Source organism: Salarias fasciatus, chromosome 12 (genome assembly GCF_902148845.1).
Source record: "Salarias fasciatus chromosome 12, fSalaFa1.1, whole genome shotgun sequence".
In the NCBI taxonomy this organism is placed as follows: Eukaryota; Metazoa; Chordata; class Actinopteri; order Blenniiformes; family Blenniidae; genus Salarias; species Salarias fasciatus.
Window position 1 is genome coordinate 28,875,489 of NC_043756.1, and position 27,278 is coordinate 28,902,766.

The following is a 27,278-nucleotide window of genomic DNA, read 5'->3' on the forward strand; positions in this document are numbered from 1 at the left end:
TTCAAAAGCTGAAAAAGCTTCAGGGCTCAAACCTGAGCTCAGTGCACCGTGCAGGAAAAAGAATTTGAGCTAAAAGTGCACTCAGAATACCGAGATTAAAGAATAATATTCTTATGAATGTGAATTTTAACTTCAGATTCCTTCCTGCATTTACCTTCATCACATATTTAAACTCAAATCAAGACACAAAAATGACTTCCTGTCTTCTCTTATACTTTTTTTTAAAAACTTGAAACTGGTGGTCTGTTCTGATAAATCCATTATTTAAATTCACTTCCTTTTCCCCTGTGGATTTATATTGCATGTGCTTATATTTGATTTCATTGATGTAATTGACTTTTTTTTTTTTTAAATTGGGTTTGGTCTATCCATTTTTATCTTTATTTTACCTATTTTATTTAAAAAATGTGTCCAGTCCCTCATTCAATAAAGCCTTCTCTCAAGTTCTGGTACCAGCAGTAGTGCTGGCACTATGATGATTGTACTGCTAACTGCACTAGTAGTTACTGAAGTAATAGAATTAGTATTACTTGTACTATTTATATTATTACCTTGTCACAATGACTCTTTCAGACTGAAGTTGGTTCCGTTTGGATTTCTTCACAAATTTGTGGAACAGATAAACAACCAACGCCACGGAATTGACCTTTGAACTTTTGAATTGGCTGAAAAGAAGAAACAATGTCAATATTTTACCATCAGGGTTGATTTCATGTGGCATGTATAATATTAGAGATAGGTATTTAAAAGCAGCAAAAAAAAAAAAAAAAAAAAAAAAATTGGACTGCTGAAATAACCAAACAGAATGAAATGATCAACTTGTTTGTGATTTAATGAGAAAAAACCATAAATAAAGAATATTAGTTCAGTTAACATAAAAATGAAAAACAGTCGGTTGTGATCTATTGTGAGTTGAGAGAAGGTTCCAGAAGTTTCAGAGCTCCTCCCACCAGGTGCAGACTTCCGGTCACCAGCACAGAGACGCTGCAGGGGGCCTGAAGCCCGCCTGAGGGGGGCTGCTCCATCCGGCTGATCCACTGGAGGGCGCTCAGGATGCAGGGAAACGCCAGGCTGCAGGGAGCAGCACCGGCCACCAGGGGGCGGCAGAGCTGCTGCTGCCGCGGTGCGTTCAGGCTCTCCCAGATGTTCTGGTTTTCTCTGCATCGATCCAACATCTGCACACCGAGGCTGTGCTGAGCTGCAACGACACAAGAAAATAATCTGTTTCAGTGTAGCTAATGTCTCTCTTCTCTCTGTCGAGCAAGCAAAATAAGAGCAGAAAAGAAAAGAGACCAGATTTAATATTTGAAGCTCAGATGCAGCATTTTGTTCTGAGCAGGAGAGCGCTCACAGGCAGTGGTTTAGCCGAGTCTCAACAACCACTTTTTACTGCTCTGCTGGGTCACAACATTTTTTCTAAAATTTTGTGAGATCTGATTCAGATCATCTGAATATGAGAAAGTTCTTACCTGCAGGAGATTCAGAGATGTTGGGGCAGAAAAGAGCAAAGTCGAACCCACAGGTCTGGGGAGGCACACACACACACACACACACACACACACACACACACACACACACACACACACACACACACACACACACACACACACACACACACACACACATACATACATACACACACTGAGGATGTGTTTTAATGCAGTGAGCTGGTCGTTGCTCTTCACTCACCACCAGCAGACTCAGTAAAGCTGCAGAGTCTCTCTCTCCGGTCGTGTTGAAAAGCAAAACTTTAACTCTGGAAGATACAAGAGAGACGCCTTTGTGATCTGAAGCTGATCCTCATTGTGTTCTGTATAGAGTTTCAGATTGTGAGGAAGTGCTCGATGGTCGGTGCTGATGGCAGCAGTGTGGTTGTCGTACTGGCGGTCTCTGTGCAGCGTCTCCTGGCTGAACCAGCTGACGCAGGCCTGCATGCTCTCAGCGGTGTGAGCTCCGTCCAGGTAATAAGTGACCGGACCGCAGCTCAGCGTCTGGCTCCGACCCGGCCACTCGGTCTCCTGCAGACCTGCAGGCATCAGGACGGCAAACAGAGTAGGTCACACAACCACAAACCTCAACCGAAACCACGTGTCACACAAAAGCTTTAGGCCCCGTTTACATGACAACGCTTCAGTTTTCATAACTTACCTCTCAGCATGGCCATGCTGGGCTGGAAAGAGGCATTCTGGGAGTTCAGTCCATTCAATGTGTGAGCTGAATTATCTGTACGAAAGAGACACTAAAAGTTTTTAAAATCATATTTTGTGCAAACAGTGTCTGTGCACAGAAGTGATGCAGCACAGCTGAATGTCTTCACTGAAAAGTGCTTAATGTGACACTTTATGTCCAAAACAATGAATGACTTTAGGCTGAAATCAGAATATTGTTGTAATACACCGTTTAGACCACCAGATGGCATAACTCTTCACTTCTCTTGTTTTTCATTAGAGAAAGGAAGATAGTTCAGGCTGGAGCTGCTGCCAGTCCATAAATATATCAATATATAAACATTACATAACCGATACTGAACAATAATTTGAATAATTTTGTCTTTATGTCTATTTATTGTATCCAAATGTGTTTGAATATAAAATTATAATTAACATAAACTGTATTTAAGTAAGTAGGTAAGTAATTTTTATTTATATAGCACCTTTCACAGGTAAAAAGCCACAAAGTGCTTCACAACACAATAAACAACAATAAAAGCAACAATTACATACAAATAAATAGTCAGATAGATAAATAGATAAATAGTCAAAAACAGATCAAATCTGGCCCGGAAACTAAGCAAATGCTTGAGAGTGATAAGTTCATGTTATGCCCAAAAATTAGGGCCGGCACGTGTTAACACACTGCTTCCTTAACACCGACAAACACTTCATCAGGTGTTAACATACTTTTGAATTCATTGTTGGTGCATAATGTGATTAATTGCAATTAATGAAAGAAAAATGATGCGATTAATCACGATTAAGAAATTTAATCGTTGCCCAGCACAACAAAAAAAATATATTTTTATTTAAATCTGAATTTTCTTTTAAAGGAAATTAATTGACGTCACTCCCGGGTTCAGTTTGTATGTCAAAGAAAAGAGAAAGAACATTATCTATCATTCACTTCAAAAACAGTCACTCTCTGGTCTCAGATTGACCTCGGCTGCAGCCGAATTGAAACTTTAAGTCGATTCGTTTGTCAGAGGTTGTTCTTGTTATTATTTGTTGGACCTGACCTCAGAGTAGCACAAAACTGGCAATGACACACCTTTTCGTCATGTCCATGCGGTTCAGCTCCTCATGCAGACAGTCTCTCCTGCTGAACGGTTTCTACCTGGAGCTCCTCCTACCTGCTCTCTGGGCCTTGTGTCGCTGCAGCCAGCTGGAACTCAGCTGCAGAGCCAGCGATGCGTTCAGGCGCTGATGACTTCCTGCCAGTCCCAGCCTGACTGGCCCCACTGCAGCTTCGTACTGATGGAGTTCAGGAGAGACCACCAGGGGGCACTGCAGAGGTCAGGGGGTCACAGTGCTCAGAGGTGGTCTTGGTCTGAAGTGGAAGTGATGAAGCCGAGAGCGTCTCCTCACCTGGATCTCCTCGGCTCGGCGCTGCAGGACTCTCATAGCTCCGGGTTTCTGTGAGACGGTGAACGCAGGAACTCCTGGCTGAAGACAGAAGCAGCGATCATTCAAAAACATCAAATTCATCTTCGATTATGGTTTTGTGTATAAAAATCAGAGCCGTATTCCTGTCTCTCGTAACCAGTGAAGCACAGTGAGCAGATGGTGAAGACACTCGGACTGACCTTGAATATCCCGGCCTTCTGGAGAGCGATCTCCTCCAGGGTGTCTCCCAGCAAGCTGCAGTGGTCCAGGCCCAGAGACGTGACGCCGCACACCCAAGGGTTCCTGCACACACCGTGCACACCGTAAACACACAGCGTTTAAAGACACTCCGCCGGACAGAGACAGGTGCAGCTTCATCTTTTCATATCAGTCCTATAAGTAATCTCATGGAGGTACCTGATGATGTTAGTGCAGTCGTACTGACCCCCAATCCCAACTTCCACCACCGCCAAATCCACCTGCGCGCACACACACACAGTCAAAGGGTGCATGTGTGAGTGTGTGTGCGTGCATGTGTGTGTGCGCACAGCTCACTTTCTCCTGCAGGAAGACGTGGAAAGCCAGCAGAGTCAGAAACTGGAAGTAAAACGGCGTGGAGCCTCCGTGAAGGTCCTGCAGATTCATCACAGGTCAGTATTAGAAGCACCTCCAGTAACTGTAACTGCATTATGGCGTCTGTAAACCCCAGTAATCAGATTACAAGCAGCACGTTACTTAGCGATGCATTACTCTTCACACTGAACTCAAACAACAAACTCTTAGTTCTTTGTGTTTTTATTCCTCCCACAGTTCACCTTGGTGTCCTCTAAGCGCTCCATCGTCTCCCAGAAGTACTTGGTGAAAAGCTCTTTGCCGATTGGCCAGCCATCGATCCGGATTCGCTCTCTGACGTGAACCAGGTGTGGCGAGCTGCAGGCAGAGGCGACGCACCGAAACAGACTTCATGTCTATGTAGGAAATATTTTCTGTACACTGACTGGATGGAATCATTTGACATAAATTATGAACAAGAAAAAAAATCACGACTCGTCTGATCACACTACAAGATTGATCGCTTTGTTGAAGCTTCTTCAGGTTTTTTAAAGTGATATTTTCCACAATTTTCGAGTTAAAACTTTCATTCGATGACAGCGGTGCTGAGAGAAACTGAAAATGCAACTTTTTGAAAACGCTCCCTTTAAATGGAAGCATGGAGAAAATGGAAGCTTTTGAATAAGCCCTGACTCCATCTCCGGGGAAACGAAGGAAAACCTTTTGAAAATGCACATCTCATCACATCACGGCCATACTTGGTTTACAAAACACTGCGAGCTGCGCTTCTTTAGAGATGAGTAAGATCATGTCATTCTGACAAATATTTCTGGTTCATTTTTGATCAAATTTAAAGCAAAATCACTTTAACCCATCTCATTAGAGCAGATCATAAAGCGACTGAACCGAACTCCCCTCCACCTTCCACTCAGAAGCAGGTGTAGAGTCGTAGAGCTGTTTCTGCGCAGCGGCTGACTGTGAACCACTGAGGAGATAAACTCCTGTGATGTTAGTTAATCGTTAATAAACCAGAGAGAGGCAGCCAAAGTCCAGAGGGTTCGAACCTGCAGCTGTCTGAAGGTTTCCATACATCATGTGTATGCGTGCACTGTGTGTATGGATATATGCATGCACACACACAATCATACAATTTCACCTTGTTAAAACAGTCTCAGTAGTATTTTGGATATTTTTCATTGTGACAGTGTGTTTTCACAACACACCATCAGTCTCCCGAATATTGATCAAAAGAAAGAAAGTCGTGTTACCTGTAAAACCCAGTGCGGAGGCCGTGATTCCTCAGTATTCTTTCAGTAAAGGCACACGTTGATCCCTCGGAGGGTGAAAGACAGAGTAGCTTTGTGTCATTGGCCGTGGGGTGTTCCTGCTCCCACTGAGGCCGGAGGCGGTTCATACCTTTCCTTTGGTCCCAGTCACATGGATGATGTTGAGTCTGTCCAGTTGGTCCACCTGAAGAGATTCACAGCTTCACTTCACTCCAGTTCTACTCATTCGATTGACACAATTCATGGTTTCTGCAGAACATCTGGACATGTTGTTTTCATAATTCTCACAGATTAGAGGAGAGGAGAGCACTAACACACACACACACACACACACACACACACACACAGACACACAGACACACAGACACACAGACACACACGTTGCTATCAATGTTATCTATAAGAAAAACTTTTACATTGAATTTTGTAATTATGGTTGATATTATTGCCTTTATCAGTGTTACTGTTGGTGTTCAATATATGATTAATGAAATAAATGGACACTTGGCACAATTATTTGCAAACAGGAAGCACTACATTATTTTAAATTATTCAACTGTTGCTATGAGACAATATGAAACAAGACACCAATCAAATTCCATTTGAAGCTGTAGGTACAATTTCTACATTTATAATAAAACACAATATACGTCTGTACTTCCGTTTAAAAGCTGTCTTTGAATGATCAGGGCTCTATGGCTGTCAGTTTGCAGCAATACAGTTCCCTCCTTCAGCATGATGATTATTAAAAACTTTCCTGACTGGGAAGTTGGCAACAATGTATCGGTTTAGATGATGTCATCATCTAATGTGGTCTAGAAATGTAAATGAGCAGCTATGCAAATTAGATGATGACATCACTTAGAACTTCCCTGACCAAGGAGTTGGCAACAATGTATCAGTTTTAAAGCAACATTCTTTCTCCTACAAAACACAATCACACGCATCATATTTGCATTTATTGTAAATATTATTTCACATTATGCTCTTTCAGTTGAAATATTATGACATTTTAATATGTATAACATGTCTGTATTTATATAGTGCCAAGTGCAACATCATCATTTCTAGACACTTTCACAGATAAAAACCCAAAAGTCTTACATGAGCAAGCATAAGAGACTGTGGCCTGACATAGATCTATGTTAATAAATGACTGAACTTCAATTGAAAAGCTGCCTTTCAATAATCAGATTTCTATGGCTGTAGCTCTGTTCTGGTGACACACTCGACCAATAGGGTTCTTTTTTCTGTGCACAAACTCCATGTTCTGCTTGCTCAGCTGGGCTCTGGCAGAGGAAAAACCAGCTGAAAGTAGTGAATCAGAGAACAGTGCCTCATATTAATGCTAATGGCGCTGTAACACTGGGAAAAGTAGTTACTGCGAATACTTACAATAAGTAGTAACACCGTTTATTTTTGCGCAGTTAATGATTGATTCCTTCATTCATTCACACACTGTCTGGTGTTTCAGATAATGCTAAATGCAGTGTGTGTGTCCTCACAGTGATGCCTGAGCGCTGGAGGAAGCTCTGCATGCTCTGCAGCTGCAGGTCAGGATGCTTCTGCCGTTCAAGCAGGCGCTGCGACGCTGCGACGTCATTCACCAGGCTGCTGAGGACACTCACAGCTCCCTGCACACAAACACACACACATACACACAGTGGAGCTTTTAAAAGATGAACATCAGTATCAACAAAGTTGCATCTCAACGAGTGAACATGACACAAACGTGACATGAACTCAGCATGAAATGAGATTAAAATCCAGCTGAAATGTGTTCTCATGTCAATACTCACTTGGAAAGTTCTGATCGTGCTGACAGCTGCAGTTGGACCCAGAACCATGGCAGTGAGGACTCATCAGAGAATCCACCCGGCTCCTCGCAGGCCGTGAAAACGAATGAGCGTCCAGGTTAATGTCAAACACCTGCACACACACACCGACAGCAGTAATGAGTGTGTGTCCCAGTGGCTGAGCGAGCATGGCAGATATCGACCAGTGTTATCAGACCCCCCCAACCCCCCCTGATCTGGAGGGCGGCTGTTTGAACCAGATTTATGGGCTCATAAACACACCTGCACACAGAAAAACACACAGAGAAATCTATGTTTTATCAGAGCAGAGCAGGAGGAACTCCTCCTAAAGTCTCATTTTCCTTCACTTGATGCTTTACAGTCTAAAACTTTCCAAACAAATTCATGTGAGAGTTCTGGAAGGTTGAGCTGAGGCCCAGTTCACACCTTTCAAGTGAAAATGCATCATTTTTGCGTTTTGGTTTGGTCCATTGTGACAAACAGGCCGTTCGTCTCACTGGTGACATGCACTGCACTTTACACACATACTTTTTCTGTCATTCGCTTTGCACTTCGTAATGCACACAGCACTTTAGAGAAGCAAATTTGCACATAAAGGGATTTGCACAACGGTTGTCTTTTTAAATTATTTATTTATTGGAAACTGTTTGTCTGTGGGTCTGGTCGAGTGTGGCGATGGCGGCGGACCTGCAAGTCAAACACATGACAAATCAAAACTGGTAATGTGAAATATATGTGCCTGTTTTTAATTAGCTTTTCTTTTAGGTGTTGGCATGTGTTGTGGCCGTTCTCTAAGGTTTCCAAAATCTTGTTTACGGCCACATAGAGGGAGGGGGTCGTGTTTTTAGACGCGTGCTTCCAAAAATCCAGATGAGAAGATTGAGCTTAATAGAAGATTTATTCAGAACAAAAACAAACAACTTAAGGCTTTACAAAAAATCAAAATGTTTCTGGTCCACTACCAGATCCAAAATATTCCCTTGTCTGAATCCACAATCACCTTAAGGTAAGCTCTCTTTCCACGCTTGTGCTGCACGGTCAAAAACTTTTTTCAACTGAACTCCTCCTCCAATCCAGCACCTTAACAAATAAGCTTTCAGCCTGCCCCTCTGCGGGCCTCGCAGGCAGCAGCAACCTGTGGAGAATCAAGCTGATTGCTAGAGGCAGGACACCAGATTAACATAAAATATTGCCTCCACACTTACATGTTCATTTAAACTATAAGATCAATCCATTACCTAAATGATGCAACAAGCACCAAACTGACTATATTACAATGGCTCTTACAATTCCGGCCCCTAATTATAAGGCAGGAGGACTTATAATTAACAAAAAACTTATAGCTTAAGAAGAGCCAAAACAAACGTAAACAATCTAAGCGTAACTCTAACAGAACTATGTGCGTTCTAATGCAATCTCAGCACAACAAAAAAAAGAATTTTAAACATCCATGTCACACACAAGGCAAAGCTTGTCCACGGGCCTTTCCAGAGTGCTGAAAGGAGTCTTTATCAGCACTCTGCGGACTAGTCCTTTGGCGTCTGACATGGATTGTATGACCTTTCCCAGCAACCATGAACTTCGAGGGGCGTTGTCATCCACGACCATCACGACTTGTCCTGGTACTAGGTTTTGCTTGACTTGAGTCCATTTTTGTCGTTCCTGCAAGCTGGGGAGGTACTCACGCACCCACCTCTTCCAGAACAAGTCAGCAAGATACTGAATCTGTTTCCATCTGCGTCGTGTGTAGCAGTCATCTTTACCAAACAGTCCTGGGGGCAGCATAGGTTGTTTCTTTAGCAGGAGCAGATGATTTGGAGTTAAGGCCTCAAGGTCACTGGGCTCATCAGATGATGTGGTCAATGGTCGGCCGTTGAGAATGGCTTCCACCTCACATAACAGAGTCTGTAGCCCCTCGTCGTCTAATGTTTGTTCTTGCAACACTGACTTTAAGACCTTTTTCACAGATCTCACCTGTCGTTCCCACACTCCTCCAAAATGAGGTCCAGCAGGTGGGCTGAAAATCCACCGGATGTCTTTTTGAGCCAGCATGTCATGGATTTTGACTTGATTCCATTGCTGCATGGCTATCCGCAGCTCCTTTTCTGCACCAACCAGGTTTGTGCCATTATCCGACCTCATGATGGAAACTTGGCCTCTTCTGCACACGAACCGTCTTATTGCATTGAGGCAGGAGTCAGTGTCGAGACTGTGGGCGACCTCGATGTGTACGGCGCGAGTCGTCAAGCATGTGAACAGCACACCGTATCTTTTAACCATACTGCGACCTCTTTTGACCTCTATGGGCCCGAAATAATCCACACCAACACTGGTGAATGGCGGGTTATCTGGTTGCAGTCTGTCCACTGGCAAGTCTGCCATTTTTTGTCCATGAGGTTTCGCTTGGATCTTTTTACATGTGACACATCTTGACAAGATCTTTCTTACTGCTGAGTTAGCTGCAGGAACCCAGAATCTTTGGCGTAAACGGGCAAGGGTGTAGTTTCTTCCTAGATGTCCAACCTTTTCATGAATGTCCCGCAGAAGCAGAGTTGTGGGATGTACATCACATGGCATGATTATGGGGTGCTTCGATTCTTCTGGCATGACGGATTTGGTGAGACGACCTCCTACTCTCAGGATACCTTCTATCAGCACTGGATCCAGTTTCTGAATTGAGCTGCTTCTTTTCACCGACTGTTCCCCCTTTTCCAGCGTGGAGATCTCTGCTTGGAACCGTAGGCGTTGACAATAACGAATGATCTCCTTTTCTGCTCCGTTTAAGTCCTCGAGCGTCAGTGGTGCCTTTGCCACATCAGAAACTCGCTCGCTGGTGACAGCATCCAGGGGTGGTGTTGCTGCCTTCATCATTCGCCGCTGTCTGCTTAACAAACTCAGCACTTGTCTTAGTCTGAGCAACCACGCAACAGCTCTCTTCAAATGTTGCCAGCTGGAATAGTAGTGCATTACTTTGCTCACTGCATCAGCACCTGTGTTCACAGTAAAGCTCATGACAACTGTTTTCTTGACCTCTTGGTCATCCTCGGTGAGGTTCATATAGTTATGTTGTGTTGCCAGGTGGCTGTCTGGATTCTTCAAAACTGATGGCCCTTCAAGCCAGTATTGCTTGACCATGAACTGATCCACAGTGAGCCCACGAGAAGCACAATCAGCTGGGTTCTCAGACGTGTTGACGTGACACCATTGCTCCACCCTTGTAGCTTCTTTGATCGCCGCAACTCTGTTTGCCACGAAGGTTTTCAGACGTAGAGACTCATTGCGGAGATACTTCAATACAGCGGTGCTGTCAGTCCAAAACTTTGAGTCTTTCAATTCAAGCTGGAGCTCTTCTCTCAGCATTCTGTCCATATTGACAGCTACAACTGCCGCTGTCAGCTCCAAGCGGGGAATAGTGGTTTGCTTCAAGGGAGCCACTCTTGACTTCCCCATCATGAAAGCACAGTGCACCTGTCCTTCATTGTTTGTTAGTTTCAGGAATGACACTGTTCCATAACCAACCTCGCTAGCATCTGCGAAGTGGTGAAGCTGTGCAGTTGCAATGACTCCAAATCCTTCGGGTTTGATACATCTCTTCACCTTGAAGTTGGAGAGCTGAGGCAGTTGACTGATCCAATTAGTCCAATGCTGCACCAGCCTGTTCGGAATTTCCTCGTCCCACGTTAGCTTTTCTTTGCACATTTTCTGCAGAAAGATCTTTGCAGGGAGCACCACTGGAGCCAAAAAACCCAGTGGATCATATATGGAGCTCACCACCGATAGAACTCCCCTTCTGGTGACTGCTTTCCTGCTTACGTTTACTCTGAATTTAAAACAGTCCGATTCTATGCACCACAGCACACCCAGCGCTCTTTCTATGGGGAGAGCATCTTTGACCAGGTCCAGATCTTTAATGTCTTTGGCCTTTTCACCATCTGGGATAGCACTCAGGAAGGCTCTGCTGTTACTTGTCCATTTTGTTAGACGAAAGCCTCCTAAGGCACACAGGGTCACGAGCTCTTTACTCAAGGCGATGGCATCAGTGTCGCTGTTCACTGACTTTAAACAGTCATCCACGTAGAAGTTTTTCAGAACTGTTTCAACTGCTTGAGGTGAGGCTCCACTTCTATTTTCTTCTGCTGTTCTCCTGAGCGCGAAGTTAGCACAGCTAGCAGATGAGGTGGCACCGAAAAGATGCACAACCATTTTATATTCCACCAAATCCTTGGATAAGTCTCCGTCGGGCCACCACAGGAAACGGAGCACATCTGTGTCATCTGCTGGAACTCTTACTTGATGATACATGGCTTCAATATCAGCCATCATGGCAACATAGTCCTGCCTAAACCGTGTCAGTACTCCAAGGAGAGAGTTCGTCAGGTCTGGACCCTGGAGCAGTTCTGTGTTGAGCGAAGTTCCTTGGAAGCTGGCTGTGCAGTCAAACACAACACGCAGAGTCTTTTTTTGTGGGTGGTACACCCCGTGATGTGGGATGTACCACACTCTCCCATCTTGGCGTCGGAGTGTGGCGTCTGGTACCTGCACCGCATATCCTTTTGTTAACAGCGCATTGATGCAGTCTGTGTACTCCTGATGAAGTGTAGGGTTTTTGCAGAGTTTCTTTTTGAGATTTACTGCTCGCTGCACTGCAGCACTTCTGTTGTTTGGCATGTTTAATGACGATTTCTTAATTGGAAGGTTGATGTAATAGTGTCCGTCGGCATGACTGACTGACCTCGTTACAGAGGTGATGAAACGCTGGTCTTCTTGTGACATTTCTGTCTTGTCACTGTGGTGTTGTTCAGGAAAATCCGCTTGGTATTGTTGCATGAGCAGTTTTTCCACCGACTCCATTGAAATCCTGTTGACTGTGACTTGTTGTTGCTCACCGTCATCTGCTCCAGTTTCTCTGAGTGGACCGTTAACTGTCCAGCCGAGAATCATCTTCACTGCATAAGGTCCATTACCTTGGCTGTGAATTACTTTCCATGGTTCAAAGGCTCTGTGTACATTATTTCCAATAAGGAGTCCAATGTCTGTGTTGATCTCTGGCAGCTTCACCTCCTGAAGATATGACCATTTTTGGATGTCGCTTTGCTTTGGAATGTGTTCCTTTGTAACTGGGATGTTTTGTTGTGTGAACACTTTAGGCAAGTCTATGAAGCTGTTCTCCTCAATCCCGCTGATCTCTAAGTCTCTGAGAAGGCAACTTTTAACTGGCTTACTCGAGCTCATTGTAGTCAGGATGAGCTCGGTTCCTTTTCCTTGCAGGTTTAATTGCCTTGCCAGTGAGTCTGTGCAAAACGTTGCTGAGCTCCCAGGGTCAATGAAGGCATAGGTTTCTATGACTTTGCTGCCCTTTTTTGCCTTCACAAGGACAGGAAGAATGGCAAGAACACCTTTATCTGCGGCCCCGTCAGAGGTGGTTTTCTCTTGGTTTAGGCTGACGAGGGCGCTGGAAACCACAGTTTGCTCCATATCAGCTTCCTCTTGGATTTCTGTGTTTGGTTGGCTGTGAGCACCATCTTTTCTTGGAATGTGCGACAAGACTGGATGTTTTTCTGAACACACTTTGCATGACATTCTTCTTTTACAGTCTTTACTCATGTGGCCTTTAACTAGGCATCCAAAGCAGAGGCCAGCCTTCCTTATGAATTCCAACTTGTCTTTGTGTGGTTTTTTGGTGATGTGATGACACTCCACAAGTGTATGGTTGCCTTGGCAGAACAGACAGGGCTTTGAGAAGGAAACTTGACTTGATGTGTCATTGGTCTTTGTCTTTGATTTGTAGATTCCTTCATTCTTTGTCGTAGTTACATCAGTCACAAAGCTGCTACTTTTAATTCTTTCTTTCTTGACTTTGAAGTCCAGCACTGATGCTTTCTTTTCCTTCTTCTCTGCAGCGGATCCTAGTAAATCTCCAAACAGGGGGTCTGCAATGATCTTGGCCTGCCTGTCAACAAAGGAAGCTAGATCTGTGAACCTAACTCTTCTTTGGCGCTCCTCTTGGATCTCAAAGGCTAATGTTCTCCATCTTTCTTTTAACTTATAAGGCAACTTGGAGATGATAACTCTCATATTAGTTGGGCTATCCAACTCCTCCATGTAGTCTACATCTTCAAGGGCATTGCGACAACTTAACAGGAAGAGTGCAAAGTTGTTGAGGGCAGAAGCATCTTCTGGTTTTATTTGTGGCCACTTGAACATCCTTTCCAGCAGAGCAGCTGCAATTTTTAGTGGGTTGCCATATCGATCTTCCAACAGATGTCTAGCATTCTGGTAACCACGACTTGGGGGCATATGCTGGCAGCTTTTCACAAGATCACGTGGTTCACCTCTCGTATACTGTTCCAGGAAGTACAGCTTGTCAGCACTGTTATCAGTCCGAGAGTCCACAGCATGCTCAAAGGCTTTAATAAATGACCGGAAGTCTAGAGGATCACCACAGAACACAGGTATGTCTCTCTTTGGTAGACGAGCCAACTGTTGCTGCTTAACTAGCATTTCTGTGATGTCCGTCTGCTGTTTCATTACTTTGTAGACATCATTTGTGATGTTGCCTTGATTTTGTGAGACCCCACTAGCAGCCGCTTGAGAGCTTTCAGCTTGCATTACCTTACTCCTGGCTCCTGGTGATGGCCCCATCCTGTACGTGGCACGGCGTTGCTCATAGAGGTTGCCAGGGTGACGTCCTCCATCTTCACGTCTTTCAACCTTTGCTGGAGTCTTTGCCTTAGCTGCAGCATCCACATACTCATTCATTGCATCACCTGTTTCCTGGGCCACTTGGTCTTCATAGGCTTTTACTTTAGCCTTTGCCACTGCCATAGCCGTCTTCACATCCAGTTGCTCTTTCTCTGCTTTAAGTTGCGCCTCTTTCAACTCCAAAGCATGTTTTTGTTCGAGCGCAGCTGCCTTGGCCTCCAGAGCTGCGAGCTTTGCCTCCTGTCTACGGCGTGCAGATGATGTAGACGACGTTCCACTGCGGCTGCTGCTGCTCCTGGATCCACTAGATTTACTAGACTGAGTTACCATTGACACGCTGTCCATGGGAGTTACCTCATCATCACACACTGGTAGAGCTTCTTCACCACTTTCAGTGTCCTTAATCCATGTGTAAGCTTTCCTCATAAAGATTTCAAATGCATCCAATTTTGGCTTAAACCATCCATCTTGGTCTGCTGCATGCTCATCTTCATGAAGATACATCAAAACCGTGCTGTTGCATTCTTTGAAATCTTCCAAAGTTACCTTGAAAACTTTCATTCTTGACTTCACTCCTTCCAAGTTAGAAGCATTGTCCATTAACTTTTCCATCTCATTTGATTTTGCAGTCAGCATCCTTAATTTTCCTCTCCTTGCATTGATAAACTGCTGTAGTTTCTCAGCTGCAGACGCTTCTTTGTGTTTGACCGTAACAACGGCTTTCTCCATATCATCTTCCATGACACCACTTTCTTTAAACAACGCACGGGGATAATGTCCGGATCTTAAACAGCAACCTGCCGAGCTACTCCAATAGTTGGCAGCGTGGCTTTACCTTACAGCTGACGTACTTTTGTTGCTTCAATCCAAGTCCTTCTTTCCTTCTGCAGTGGCACCGGAACGCCCACGCACGCAGTCAGGTAATCCCATCAATTAGTCAGGTCCAGTTGCAGCTTTACTCTCCAGTAGTTCCTCCACGTTGAAAGTTTTTGACGAATGTTGTGGCCGTTCTCTAAGGTTTCCAAAATCTTGTTTACGGCCACATAGAGGGAGGGGGTCGTGTTTTTAGACGCGTGCTTCCAAAAATCCAGATGAGAAGATTGAGCTTAATAGAAGATTTATTCAGAACAAAAACAAACAACTTAAGGCTTTACAAAAAATCAAAATGTTTCTGGTCCACTACCAGATCCAAAATATTCCCTTGTCTGAATCCACAATCACCTTAAGGTAAGCTCTCTTTCCACGCTTGTGCTGCACGGTCAAAAACTTTTTTCAACTGAACTCCTCCTCCAATCCAGCACCTTAACAAATAAGCTTTCAGCCTGCCCCTCTGCGGGCCTCGCAGGCAGCAGCAACCTGTGGAGAATCAAGCTGATTGCTAGAGGCAGGACACCAGATTAACATAAAATATTGCCTCCACACTTACATGTTCATTTAAACTATAAGATCAATCCATTACCTAAATGATGCAATAAGCACCAAACTGACTATATTACAATGGCTCTTACAGCATGCATGCAGTGAGTGTGGAGGAGGTGTTGGGTGTGTGAGTGTGGTGAAGTGTGTGTGTGATTTTAACTTACCTTCTGCTCCGACGTCCAGGAGTGGTTCTTCTTCTTCTTCTAATGATTTCCGGCAGGCTGTACGCTTTTTTAGCGCAATGCTGCCCCTTCAGGTTAAGTAGTAAACATCAGTTCACACTTTAGACTGGAGTAGAGGTTGGTGGCTCGCAAAAACTTAATCCCAGCATTGACAATCAAGCAAGAATTGCTACCTGCAGAAAATAACGACTTAAAAGAAAAGACTGTTATTCCAAATTGTGATAGTTCTTTAGGGGCACAGGAGAGACTGTGAGGATGTGCACTTCCCTCCACTCTTTTCAAGGCTTCTGCATAGGAGATCTTATGCGTTTCTTTAACCACTTGAACCTGCTTTGCTTTGACAAAAAGACAGCATTCCCTCGATGTAGCCATATGACTGCCACCGCAATTACAGCACTTAGAAACAGACGCGGTGCAAGATGCAATGTCGTGTTCCCCTCCACACTTTGAACATCGTCTGTTACCATTGCAGGAGGCAGCCATATGCCCAAAGCGCTGGCATTTAAAACACCACATGGGGGGTCTCTGATATTCCTTCACCTGATATGACAAGCATCCAATAAACACTCGGCTTGGCAAAGAATTACCACTGAACGTAGTCAAGACTGGGGCATTGGGGTTTCCTCGTCCAGGAGTGGGATCCACGGACACCACTAAAGAAGGTTCTGGGCTGGACCAAGAGTGGAAATGGGTGGGGGGTGGTTTCACGGATTTTAGATATGGTTTAGGATTTCATGCATTTATTTGGGGTCGTTAGTTTGGCTTATGCTTAAGTAGGGCTTTTTTCTTTAGATTAATATCATGAGTTTGTAGTGGAGGATTTTAACATAGTTTTAGAGATCCAATATTATGTCTTACACCTCTTGGAGTTTTTACGGTTTTACCCTGTTAAGCTGAGTGTACTTAAGGGCCCGAAGACATTCAGTAGAGAGTGATTGTGATCGTGGTGGTGGCAGCTGTGGGCTGCTGCTGGGGAAGCCAAGCTCCAGAAAATCCTCCAATGCACCTTTTTGCACTTTATTTTGGTTTTTGCACAAGCAAATAAATGAGAAGTGGACCACTCAACTTGGACTCATCCCTTAGTGCTCACTGTTTCTCTGCCGCTCGCAGCACTGCTTCCATCCATCATGTGCAGGACTGTTCACTGCGGCTGGGATCAGCTTACACTACTGCAGCGTTTCAGAACAGTTGCGCCTCCCCGTTGCCGCAGAGACAGAGTTGGAGCATTTTCAACAAGTTTTGGCACCTTTGTCGTGTGAACGCACACCTGAAACACAGCAAATCGTTTCCAATATGGTGTAAAGAAAAAAATGACTGAATGAATTTGTGTCAAATTTTACTTCTGAGTAGAGAAAATGATTGAGAGCTGCAGTTTATTGAGAGAACAAGCTGCTGTCTGTGGCCAAAAGCAGTTCCTCCTCCTGTGTGTGTGTGTGTGTGCGTGTGTGCGTGTGTGCGTTCTCGTATTTCTATCCTTGTTGGGGCCAAATGTCCCCACAAGGATAGCAAAACGTGGAACGACGTGTCTTGTGGGGACCTTTTTCCGGTCCTAAGTAGGAGAAACAGTGTTTTCTTGACCATGTTGTTGTTACTGAAAAAAGTAAAAATGCAAAAACATTTCTTTAGGGTTAGGCTGTGTTGTGGTGTGGGTTAGGGTTAGGGTAAGGATCAGGGTTAGGGGCTAGACATGAATGGGAGTCAATGGAAGGTCCCCACAAGGATAGAAATACGAGACTGTGCGTGTGTGTGTGTGTGTGTGTGTGTGTGTGTGTGTGTGTGTGTGTGTGTGTGTGTGTGTGTGTGTGTGTGTGTGTGTGTGTGTGTGTGTTCCCTGCCTCCACCTGCTGTTCCAGACTGAGAACACAACAGATTCAGACAGAATCATGTCAGAGTGGAGGACCATCACACTGCCAGCTGTTCCAGCTGTTGGCCACTGGCCGTAGCCGTGTGCTGCAAACCAGTCCAGGGAAACCAGCCCCAGCCCACGACTTACTGTTGATGAGATTTGATTTTGCTTTGTGTGTTTTACTTTTTTTTTTTCATTACAATGAAAAAAAGGGGTCAGGGTTACAGTTTCAAATTCTTGTATTAAATCTGAGTGTGTTGTTCCACATTTATTTTTTCACTTTTATTTTTCAACATGTTGTGAATATTGACTGTAGAGTGATTGATTGATCATCATGCAGTATACATAAAATAATGATATATATGGGTGTGTTTTTTTACAAAATCATTGTAATTTCTTTTGCAACCTTTTTTGAGCAATTTTAGGTTTTTTTTCTCCATCATTGGCTTCTAAAAATAAGTTATTACAGAGTTTTAGATCACTGCAGCCGTGCAGATCTGGTTTAATGTTAATGAGATGAAGTATTCCTGGGTGTCTGAGCATCAGCTGACAGGAGCTTCCTCAGTCCCTTCAGAGCCCTCAGGCCTCAGTCTGGAGTTGGTTTTCGCTGTGCTGGACAGACTGGATGCAGGAAGTGAACCCCGGGAAGCCCGTGGGACTCTTTCCTCCATACATGTTTATTAGCGCAGAGGAAAATGTAAAGCGCCGCCTGCACATGACAAACATCTAAATTACATGTTGCGTGCTGTAAATACCACCAAGGCTGCTGCTATTTTTTTTTTAATGGAGTCTGAGAATGCTTTTGAAATTTTAGAGTGTTGAACTGAGAGCTGGGAGGCTTTAAGAAGATTCAAACCTGTATTTTCACATTTTTTTTCCTACATGCAAAACAGTTGGACACGTTCGGTCCTGCTTGGCCTGAAAAATGCAGTTTTGAGTTAAAATGGTTGCGGTGAAACTTCTTTGAGTTATTTCAAGCAGCCGCAGCGGAGCAGCTGGTTTACACCTGGAAAATAATCTGCATCTTTTCACCACAGTTTCCTGCGGTTTAAGTAAAAACTAATGAATGGAATGGAAACAAATGCACATTCCCTGCATTCCACTTTAACCTCAATACACCAAACCGCCGGTGGTTTTTAATCATCCTCATTTAGACTTAAGGGTTTATTCCCAATATGTGTTACCACTAATACTGAAACTTGAAATTCAATATATGTTCATAAAAGATTTTAAACCAAAAAGAGTCTATTACGGAAAAAGAGTCCGAGTTTGGGTTTTTTAAATGAAATGCTACTGATCTACACCTTGATTCATCTCCAGTTAAGCACAGATCGTTTGTTTTATTTCATTTTGCAAATCATTTTTCATTTCTTTGTATATGTGGTCCCTTTATGGCCGTTTTTTTTAAATGAACTGGATCTGTGAATGGTAAATGGTTGGTTTCTTTGTGTTACTTTATCTTATTTTCTAGTGATTTTCTTATTTTTGTTATTTGTAGTTGTTTTTATGGTCTTTTACAGCATTTGTAACTCTTTTGAATTTAATTATTCTCTGTATTTAATCGCAATCTGTGTCCATATAAAGCCTTTTGTGGTTTTGGAGTTCATCCATATTTGAAAGGAGAACAGTCTTCGCTTTATTTGATTAAAATCTTTTGCTATTGTTCATTTTATTTTTGAGAATTCAACATAATTCAGATGCTGCACTTCATGAAAAAAAAACAATAAACTGAACAATCTCCTCGCATTTCAATATTGATTGATCAAGAAAATGTTCAATCGAATAGTATAGATGTTGAAATTTGAGGAGCTTTGGTGAATAATTGGATTATGATAAATAATGTGAAACATTGATGAGAACATGTGTAGAAAGCTTTCATACAGAAGAGAGCTTTACTTTCTCATTAATTGCTCCACTAGACTGGAGAAAGTAGCAGAGGATGTTTGAAAAATGAAGGTGGTTTCCGTCTTTAACGGCCTGGGCCTGTTAATCTGAGGCCTCGCCTGTGAAGAGGGATTATAATGAGCCGAGCTGCTGCAGTCCTGCAGTAAACAGGGATTATGAGCAGCTCATCACCGCTCAAAGAATCAGATGGAGGCTTTTTATTTGGATATTTTACATGAGGCCTTTACCTCCTGATTAAAGAAAACTTTCATTCATAAAAAAAAAATGAAGAGTGAGCGTGACATGTCCCTGACGCTCGCCGCCCTCAGCCTGGAAGCCCGCCGGTCTGAATACCACAGCCTTTAATGTGGCTGTAACCCCGGGCCCGACTGGAGCCTCCACAGGGCCGCTCCGCTCTCTAATCTCACACGCTGGGCTCCACCTTCCTGATGGAGCGGTCGTTAACCGCGAGGAGGAGGAGGAGGAGGAGGAGGAGGAGGAGGAGGAGGAGGAGGCCAGATGTCAGCCTGCTCCTGCTCCTCGCTGCAGAACCACAGATCACAACAGCGGTGTGATCTGCTTGTGTGATCTGCTTGTGTGATCTGCTTGTGTGATCTGAGGAATGCTGTGTTTTTAACATAGACATCGTAGAAGTTCATCTACATGGCACTTTATTTTGAAAGAAAATCCAACAAGGTCCAAAAGGAAATTCTTTCACTGTGTTTGATTCCAGGATGCTCTGGTGAGAAATCAGTGGCTGCAGGAAGTCTCCACGCTGAAACTTCAACAATGACTTCAAATTCAACTTTTGAACTGATGGTTTGGACTGAAGAAATGCTCATGTTCTGGGCTAGAAACTGCCTTCAAATGCAAAGCAAAATGTAAAAGAAAAAAAAAAAAAGTCTGACTAATTGTGATTAACTATGGAAATGATGTGATTTATTGTGAATTAAAAAAAATAATTTTTTGACAGCCCAAAAAAAAAAAAAAAAAACCTCAATTTATTTTATTTAGTGGTGTGACGTACTGGACTTACTACATCCTTAACTCGAGTGCACTGGTTGTTAGTTAGTTAGTTAGTTAGTTAGTTAGTTAGTTAGTTAGTTAGTTAGTTAGTGGAAATTCTTCCATTTTTAAAAAAAAAGAATAAAAAAAAAAAAAGAATAAAATCTCAGAGAACTCAACAGATGTCTAAAAGCGGTTTCGTCTTTCTGTCAGTGTTCTCCCCCAGCCGGGGTTCAGACCAGATACCTGGATAATGAGCTGATAACAGCGGCGCATCCAAAGCAAAACAAACACTCCTGCAAGGAGGGAGTGACGAACGAGGGCGAGGCAACCCAGAGAGAGTGGAACCACGAGGAACCTCTAAATTAGAAGACATGAGAATAAAATGCAATGAATATATAGGAAAATCATATTTCCTCAACATTAGTAACATCATTACTTCTATATTTCTTTCTTTATTGTCTATTGTTTACGTACCGCTTGAGCACTACTTCCACTTGAGCTACATGAGCTCTCTCTCGCAGTGCATGGGATCAAGTCATGAGTATGTATTGAATACAATTTAAATGAAAATATATAAAGATATGGAAGAAGTACAAACCTTTCAATGAAAAAATTCTCTGGTTCCTTCTTATAAGTTTTACCTTTGAGGTTAAATATCCTCCAGGAGAGAATGTTCATCTAATGCCATCATTCTATTCTGATTTCTCACAATAATGTAAACTCTTTAAAGCTTTTCTCCTTTAAAATGTTTCACTTTCTGTGAAGTTTCTGTCTGTATCTCCTCTGTCTCCTCACTGTTTGTTGTTTACTTTAATTTGCAGGCATTCCTCTTGTCTTCTCAGACACAAAGTGTCCTTTCTGCAGTGGCTCGGAGTGTTTGACAGCATCGTTTTACAGGATCGTAACCCGTGGAGAATATTGTGCAACAGACATGTTGAAAAAGAAGAAAAAGACGTTACTGAAAACAAAGAGTCTCACTATCAGCGTTAACATTGTCCTGAAATCTGACAAAGACGGCAGGATGCAAACGAGTGTTTATGCATCCTATACAAATAGTGACTTTGGCAGCATAATGTGAAAGCATGAATCATGGAAGGGTTAAAATATTGTGGAAGAAGTGAGCTCTCTTTCATCATCCACAGGATTAGTAATGCACACACACCACCTCACAGCGGTTTACACTCCGTCTGCACGATGTTTCAGGTGAAAACGCATCGTTTTTCCTCGTTTTTTTTTTTTTTTGGCAGAAAATGGTGGAGTTAACATGCTGATCCAGGAGTTGGCGCTGCTGGTTTGTTTTAACAATGAAAGCACAGGGAAAAACATGTTATACACATTAACAATGGCGAGAATGAGGACATTCTGCTACAAGGTCTATTCACATTTTTCCAAAAGGTCACGTTTTCTGTTGGAGCATTTTCAAAAAGTTCCACCTGGGAGCTGTTTTTAAAAACTTCTGCTTGCAGAGGCTCTGAACAGCTTTGCCGTGTAAACGAGGCCTTAGAGCCACCAGTTATTCTTTCGAGCATGTCTTTGGATTCTCAGAGGAAAAGTCCATGCATGCACAGAGACAACATGCAAACTCCACAGAGGACACCGTGTCCAGTTACGTAACATGACGTGCGGTCCTTCAGTCACGCCTGTTTGTTTTCTCTGCCTTCCCGTGTCGTGAGAGGATCTCACAAACAGACTGTGGTGAGTCCGACATGCTGTGGGTTAAAGTGGCTTTGAGCTGAAGCTGATTGATAGGGAGGGTTTTTTTGTCTGAGCTTCAGCGGGGATCACACTGAAGGACAGGTTTGGGTTTTCAGCTGATTTCTTGTGCTACACCCATATAAAGGGAACCACAGCTGTCATTTGTCACAGCTGTATCTCTATTTCTATCTCTTTATCTATGCATAGCTCAGTATTGTAAAAAAAAAAGAAAAAAAAGTATAAATTGCAGCAGACCTAAGGCTTTAACAAATACTTCAACATATCTTAACTTTGACATTGCAGATTTTATAGAGAACAGGAAGTAAATCAGGCAGGAAAGCCTGAAACAGGATGGGACAAACAGACACAGGAAACACCGACCAAAACCAAACCAAGCAGGATGTGAGAAGGAAGCAGAGGAGAGGCCTTCACCCGGAGAGCCACCAAGAGCCATCAGTGAAGAGAAGATTAGAATCCCTGATACACAACTTTTAATTCTTCAACTTTCCCAGACACCCTTTAAAAGATGAACCCAGTAAACAGACAAGGCTCTGACTAGACTCCGAATCTCCTGATACACGTTGGTTAACAGAGTCCTCAGCTGGGTAAAACTTTAAATATGCTGTCATTCTGCAAATTCTACAAATAAATGTGAACCACAATTGTAATAAACTCCAGGTCCTAAGATCTCTATTCCCATCCGTATACAAAGTGAATTGGGTTTAGAATGCTCTCCTGGATGCCGTGCGCTACACTCATTAGGCATTAATCCGCCTGCTTGCTAGTGAATTGGAGTAATCATATTAATTTCTGCTTGATCAGGTCTATTTCCATGTAACTGGATCATTCATCTCTGGACTGAGACCCCTGAGCAGCAGGAATGTTATATTGGCTGAGAGTACGAGCAAAGTTCAGTAATTCCTCAGTGGTGCTAAACATACAGGTTCCTGTCAGGCCCGTTGTTTAAGACTGCAATGTGATTAAAAAAAAAAAAAAAAAAAAAATTAAAAGGCGACATTCTGCACTTTTCTCAATAAAGTAGCTGTTGTTCACTGAGGATCTGATCCTCACATTTATTCAGTCTCACCGGAATTTGAACCTTTGTGCAAAAATTTATCAGGAGTCAGTTTCTAAGAGGTAAAACATACTAATTCTGTGTTCCGACAGAGAGATGCTGCAGCTTGCAAATACATGCTAAGCTCCCCCCGAGGCCAGCTTAGCTCCTCAATCCTATCCTTCAGCGTCGTCTCGGAGAGTTTTTCACCTTTTATCCCAATGACAGGTTCACTGCTGCACAAAGAGGAGGAGGGATCTGAGCACTGAAGGCACTAAAACTCCGAGAGGCAAAACAAAACAGGCTCAGTGAATCATCTACATGCAAATCAGACCTCCAGTCTGAGCGCAACACTCGTCCAGACATACTTCTCTCAATTCCAAGAAGAACTCTGTTTGAACATGTAGGCCTCAATTTGACATTCTTCCATTTGTCTATCCATCTATCCATCATTCATCCATCTGTCCATCCATTCATCGATCCATATATCCATCCATCCATCCATTCATTTATCCATATTTCCATTCATCCATCTGTCCATGCATTCATGCATCCATCCATTCATCCTTCCATCCATCCATCCATCCACCCATTCACCGTCATGCTGCCAGTCATCTATTCATCCATTGATCATCAAGCTATCAGTCATTCATGAATCCATATATCCATCTGTCCATTAATCCAGTGATTCACCATCCATCCATCCAACCAAAAAACATGGCTGCATCTACCAGCATCTATCCACCTACCAGGGGTGTAACAACACATGTATTAGTATTGAACCGTTTCGGTAATTGACGTTTGGTTTGGTGCAGGGCTGTGCACGGGTGAGTTCAAGGGCCGGAAGATTTCTTTTTATTAATTTTTTTTATTTTTTTGCTCACGGGCCGGACGTTGTGTGTGTTTACGTTCTACCATGTGCAGCTACACCTGCAGCCCGTGCATGATGGCTACTGCAGCCTCGTCCATGCTTCACATGTCCACGTGTATCCGCATTGCGATTGGTCCCTGTGACAAAAATCGTCATGAATTCCTGTCCGCTAGGGTCAGCGCGCAGCCACGTGTTGCATGTGCGCGCAGGTTGTACCGGTGTACGCATGCGCCAGAGCGCCACAGCAAACAAAACATGACAGACGGCAACTTTGAAAAGTGACTGTGAGAAGCCATCAGGCTGTAGCTCCGTCTACAAAGAAACCTGGAGAGTGAGACACTGGTGGATGGAGAGAGCAGACTCTGTTGGGAGGGATGAGAAGGTCTGCCGACAGAAATGAAAGTACGAGGGGGTACCCAAAAACAACTGGAATTTGGTCATCAAATACTAATAATAATGAGTTACAACTTCTGGCTGTCAGATGTGCTGCAGGTAAGCCTCGTGCATATCTGTGAAACAGCTGAGCTCCCAGAGTGACACTGACGCCTGTCTGTTACTGTTAGTCTGTTACTATAAATAGTAACAGAGTGCTATAAATAGGATGTGAGGAGGAAGCAGAGCGTAGTGGCGGAGTGGAGCCGGTTGATCCACCACCACAGAGCGCCAGCGGACACGGCGCTGCGCCTCACGCAGTTTCTGGTGAAGAATGAGATGAATCTCCTCTCCCATCCGCCTGATTCGCCAGATGTAGCGTCAAGTGACTTTTTCTTGTTCCCCAAGTTGAAGAAGGAGCTGAAGGGACAGCGGTTTGCAGATGTGGAGGAGGTGACAGACAAATCGCAGCCGGCCCAGAATGGCACGACGCATTGGTGAAGTGGGAGACATGGCTGGAGCGCTGCATTGATGCGGATGGAGATTATTTTGAAGGCGACGGTGATGTTTTATTTTGAAATGTCATAAATAAAAAGTTACAATCAAATTCCGGGAACTTTTGGGTACCCCCTCGTATCTAACCATTAGGGCTCCGCCCCCGCGATTCAGAAACAGAAAAAAAAAGGCTAAATAAACTCTGATACTAAGTGATAATGTACTGACAATGTACATGCCTCATTTCCTATAAATAATCTATAATAAAGGAACAGATAAACAGTGTAGAGTGCCGGAAAAGGATCAGTGCGCCTCCATGGAAAGCGCACCATGTGATCCCAAATGTAGCATGACAGAAGGCACATACGCATCGGTGGTGCGAGGAGAATTGTATTTAACTTATTGCCAAGCAGCACTTTGCATTTATTTCATTTTCCTGTTTCTAGAAAATAGCAAGTTGTTACAGTAATTTGTTGTTTACAAATACTAAACACCCAAATGAACAACAATTTAGGTTTTGCATTTTGTTCCTGGACTGTATCGAACTGAAACGTGACCTCAGAACCGAGGTACGTATCGAACTGAGATTTTTGTGTATCACTACACCACTGCCATCTACCATCAACGTTTAAATCCATCCATCCTTTCATTCATTCATTCATACATTTATCCATCCACCCATCCTCTTTCTATCAATCTATTCCTCCCTCCTTCCACATATTGATCCTCCATCCATTTTCCAACTCTGCTGTACTGAGTGATGGTGATCTACTTTAGATATGACTAAAAATTATTGTGTGTGTATGTGTGTGTGTGTGTGTGTGTGTGTGTGTGTGTGTGTGTGTGTGTGTGTGTGTGTGTGTGTGTGTGTGTGTGTCATGGGATAATTTGGTCATGCTTCTGTCAAAAATGTGATTCACTGAAAATTATGCTGCAGTCATAAACACGTCCATCAAAACTGGCAGATTACTTCCAGCCACTACAGTAAAGTGTCTCTCAGCTGTTCATCCAGTGTACATGACTGTCTGCCTGCTGTTAGAGGGTGTGTCGACTCTTGGTGAATTTCCCTCAAAGATTCGAGACAACTGGAACCGCAAAACTACAAAGAAAGAGAGAACAAGAGAAACACAAGCAGATACAACTTTAACATTTGGATAAATCTTAATTTAATATTGATACCAGTATAAGAATTTACTCTTTTTTGTATTCCAACAAAAAGCTAGTTGTACAAAACAGACACTCATGTTGTATTGCAGCCCCGAGCACCATTTTACATAGTTGTTCAGTTGACGGCTCTACAGAGTTGTTTTACAGCCGTTTGAGTTATGTGAGAATGTAGAGAAGTTCCACTTTAACATGTGAGCTGTAATTATGCGGCTGTCTCATGTAAAGCCATGTAACCCATGACTGTAGGTCCAAGGATTAGCTTTAACAGCTCGTCATTCCAGCACGGAGCAGAAGGTGTATTGTTGTTGAGAGATCCTTCTTCCACACCCCTGGTCCACCAGGGACCGGTCCACCCAGGACCAACCAGCCTCCGAGTTCTCGACAAGACGCACACAGAGACACAGGTCCACAAGAATTCACAGTCATCAATTAACCCAACGAGCAGGTTTTTTAAATAAAGCTGGAACAGCCACAGAACAGTCACGTAGAGACAGAGGCCTGGAATCAAACCCGGAGTTTTACTACTGTGAGGTGACACCCAACAGGAGAAAAAACAATTGTTTAAACAGTGTTTGACCTTTAATGGACGGACGGAATGAAATAAAGTGACTGAGAACTTAAATGAATGGATGAATCATCAAAACTCCTACAACTCTTCTGTTTTAACGGGGAGTTAAACACATGGAGATAAAGCGAGCAGCAGAGAGGAATCCACCCAAAACCAAATCAATCCCAAGAGGCTTTAACTAGTGGCTGTGACCTCCACCATGCCCTTCACTAGCAGCTCCAGCAGCCATGTCTTCAGCTCTCAGGGTGTTTTTCCACACGGTTGTTTCACTTCTGGAGAAATCTCGATAAGTCTTTATCACGTAAACGACTTCTGGTGAAATGGTTGATAAACCACACCACCCTGTTTCACCATATCAGTTCATCACATCATTGTTCGTTCTGCTTTTTTTCCAGCTAACTTCTTGTTTCTGACAGGACGCGGACGTCCCAACAGAGGGCTGCAAAAGCAGGTGAGAACACTTTGTTTTTTTTTGGTTTTTTTTTGGGCATTTATTAGAATAGGTTTCTTGACAGAGTCTCACACAGTATGACAGGTACAAATACAAAATTGCTGTCAGGGTTACAAAATACAAAAACAATCTATTAGCCAAGAAGTGGAGGAACTTTGTTGGTTCAATAATTTCCAGAGTAATAAAACATTACGGTAACACTTTACTTGAAGCACCCCTATATAACACATTATAAGGAGGCTACATTATAGCACTTTATAACTATAGTTATAAATACTCATAAATGATCACAATGCTTTATAACATCGGG

The 27,278-nt window shown here is 43.3% G+C and overlaps 1 protein-coding gene across 1 annotated transcript; it reads right to left on the minus strand.

Moving 5' to 3' along the window:
• Positions 1 to 902: 902 nt before the first annotated feature.
• Positions 903 to 9,396, minus strand: LOC115398252 (folylpolyglutamate synthase, mitochondrial-like). Its single transcript, XM_030104934.1, has 15 exons — positions 9,229 to 9,396; positions 6,943 to 7,071; positions 5,568 to 5,621; positions 5,420 to 5,484; positions 4,415 to 4,529; positions 4,155 to 4,232; positions 4,017 to 4,078; positions 3,800 to 3,902; positions 3,582 to 3,659; positions 3,347 to 3,500; positions 2,149 to 2,214; positions 1,856 to 2,026; positions 1,690 to 1,754; positions 1,470 to 1,524; positions 903 to 1,198 (listed from the first exon to the last, which is right to left on the minus strand). The coding sequence occupies exons 1-15, from the start codon at positions 9,394 to 9,396 to the stop codon at positions 903 to 905; spliced, it is 1,659 nt and encodes a 552-aa protein (XP_029960794.1).
• Positions 9,397 to 27,278: the final 17,882 nt, after the last annotated feature.

Excerpts from the sequence above, each read along its gene's own strand:
- LOC115398252 (XM_030104934.1), bottom strand. The coding sequence starts at position 9,396 with ATGAGGTCGGATAATGGCACAAACCTGGTTGGTGCAGAAAAGGAGCTG. Across the intron at positions 3,501-3,581 it reads GCCGAGCCGAGGAGATCCAG|TGCCCCCTGGTGGTCTCTCC; the intron begins GTGAGGAGACGC and ends TGACCTCTGCAG. Across the intron at positions 1,755-1,855 it reads CAACCACACTGCTGCCATCA|TTAAAGTTTTGCTTTTCAAC; the intron begins GCACCGACCATC and ends TATCTTCCAGAG.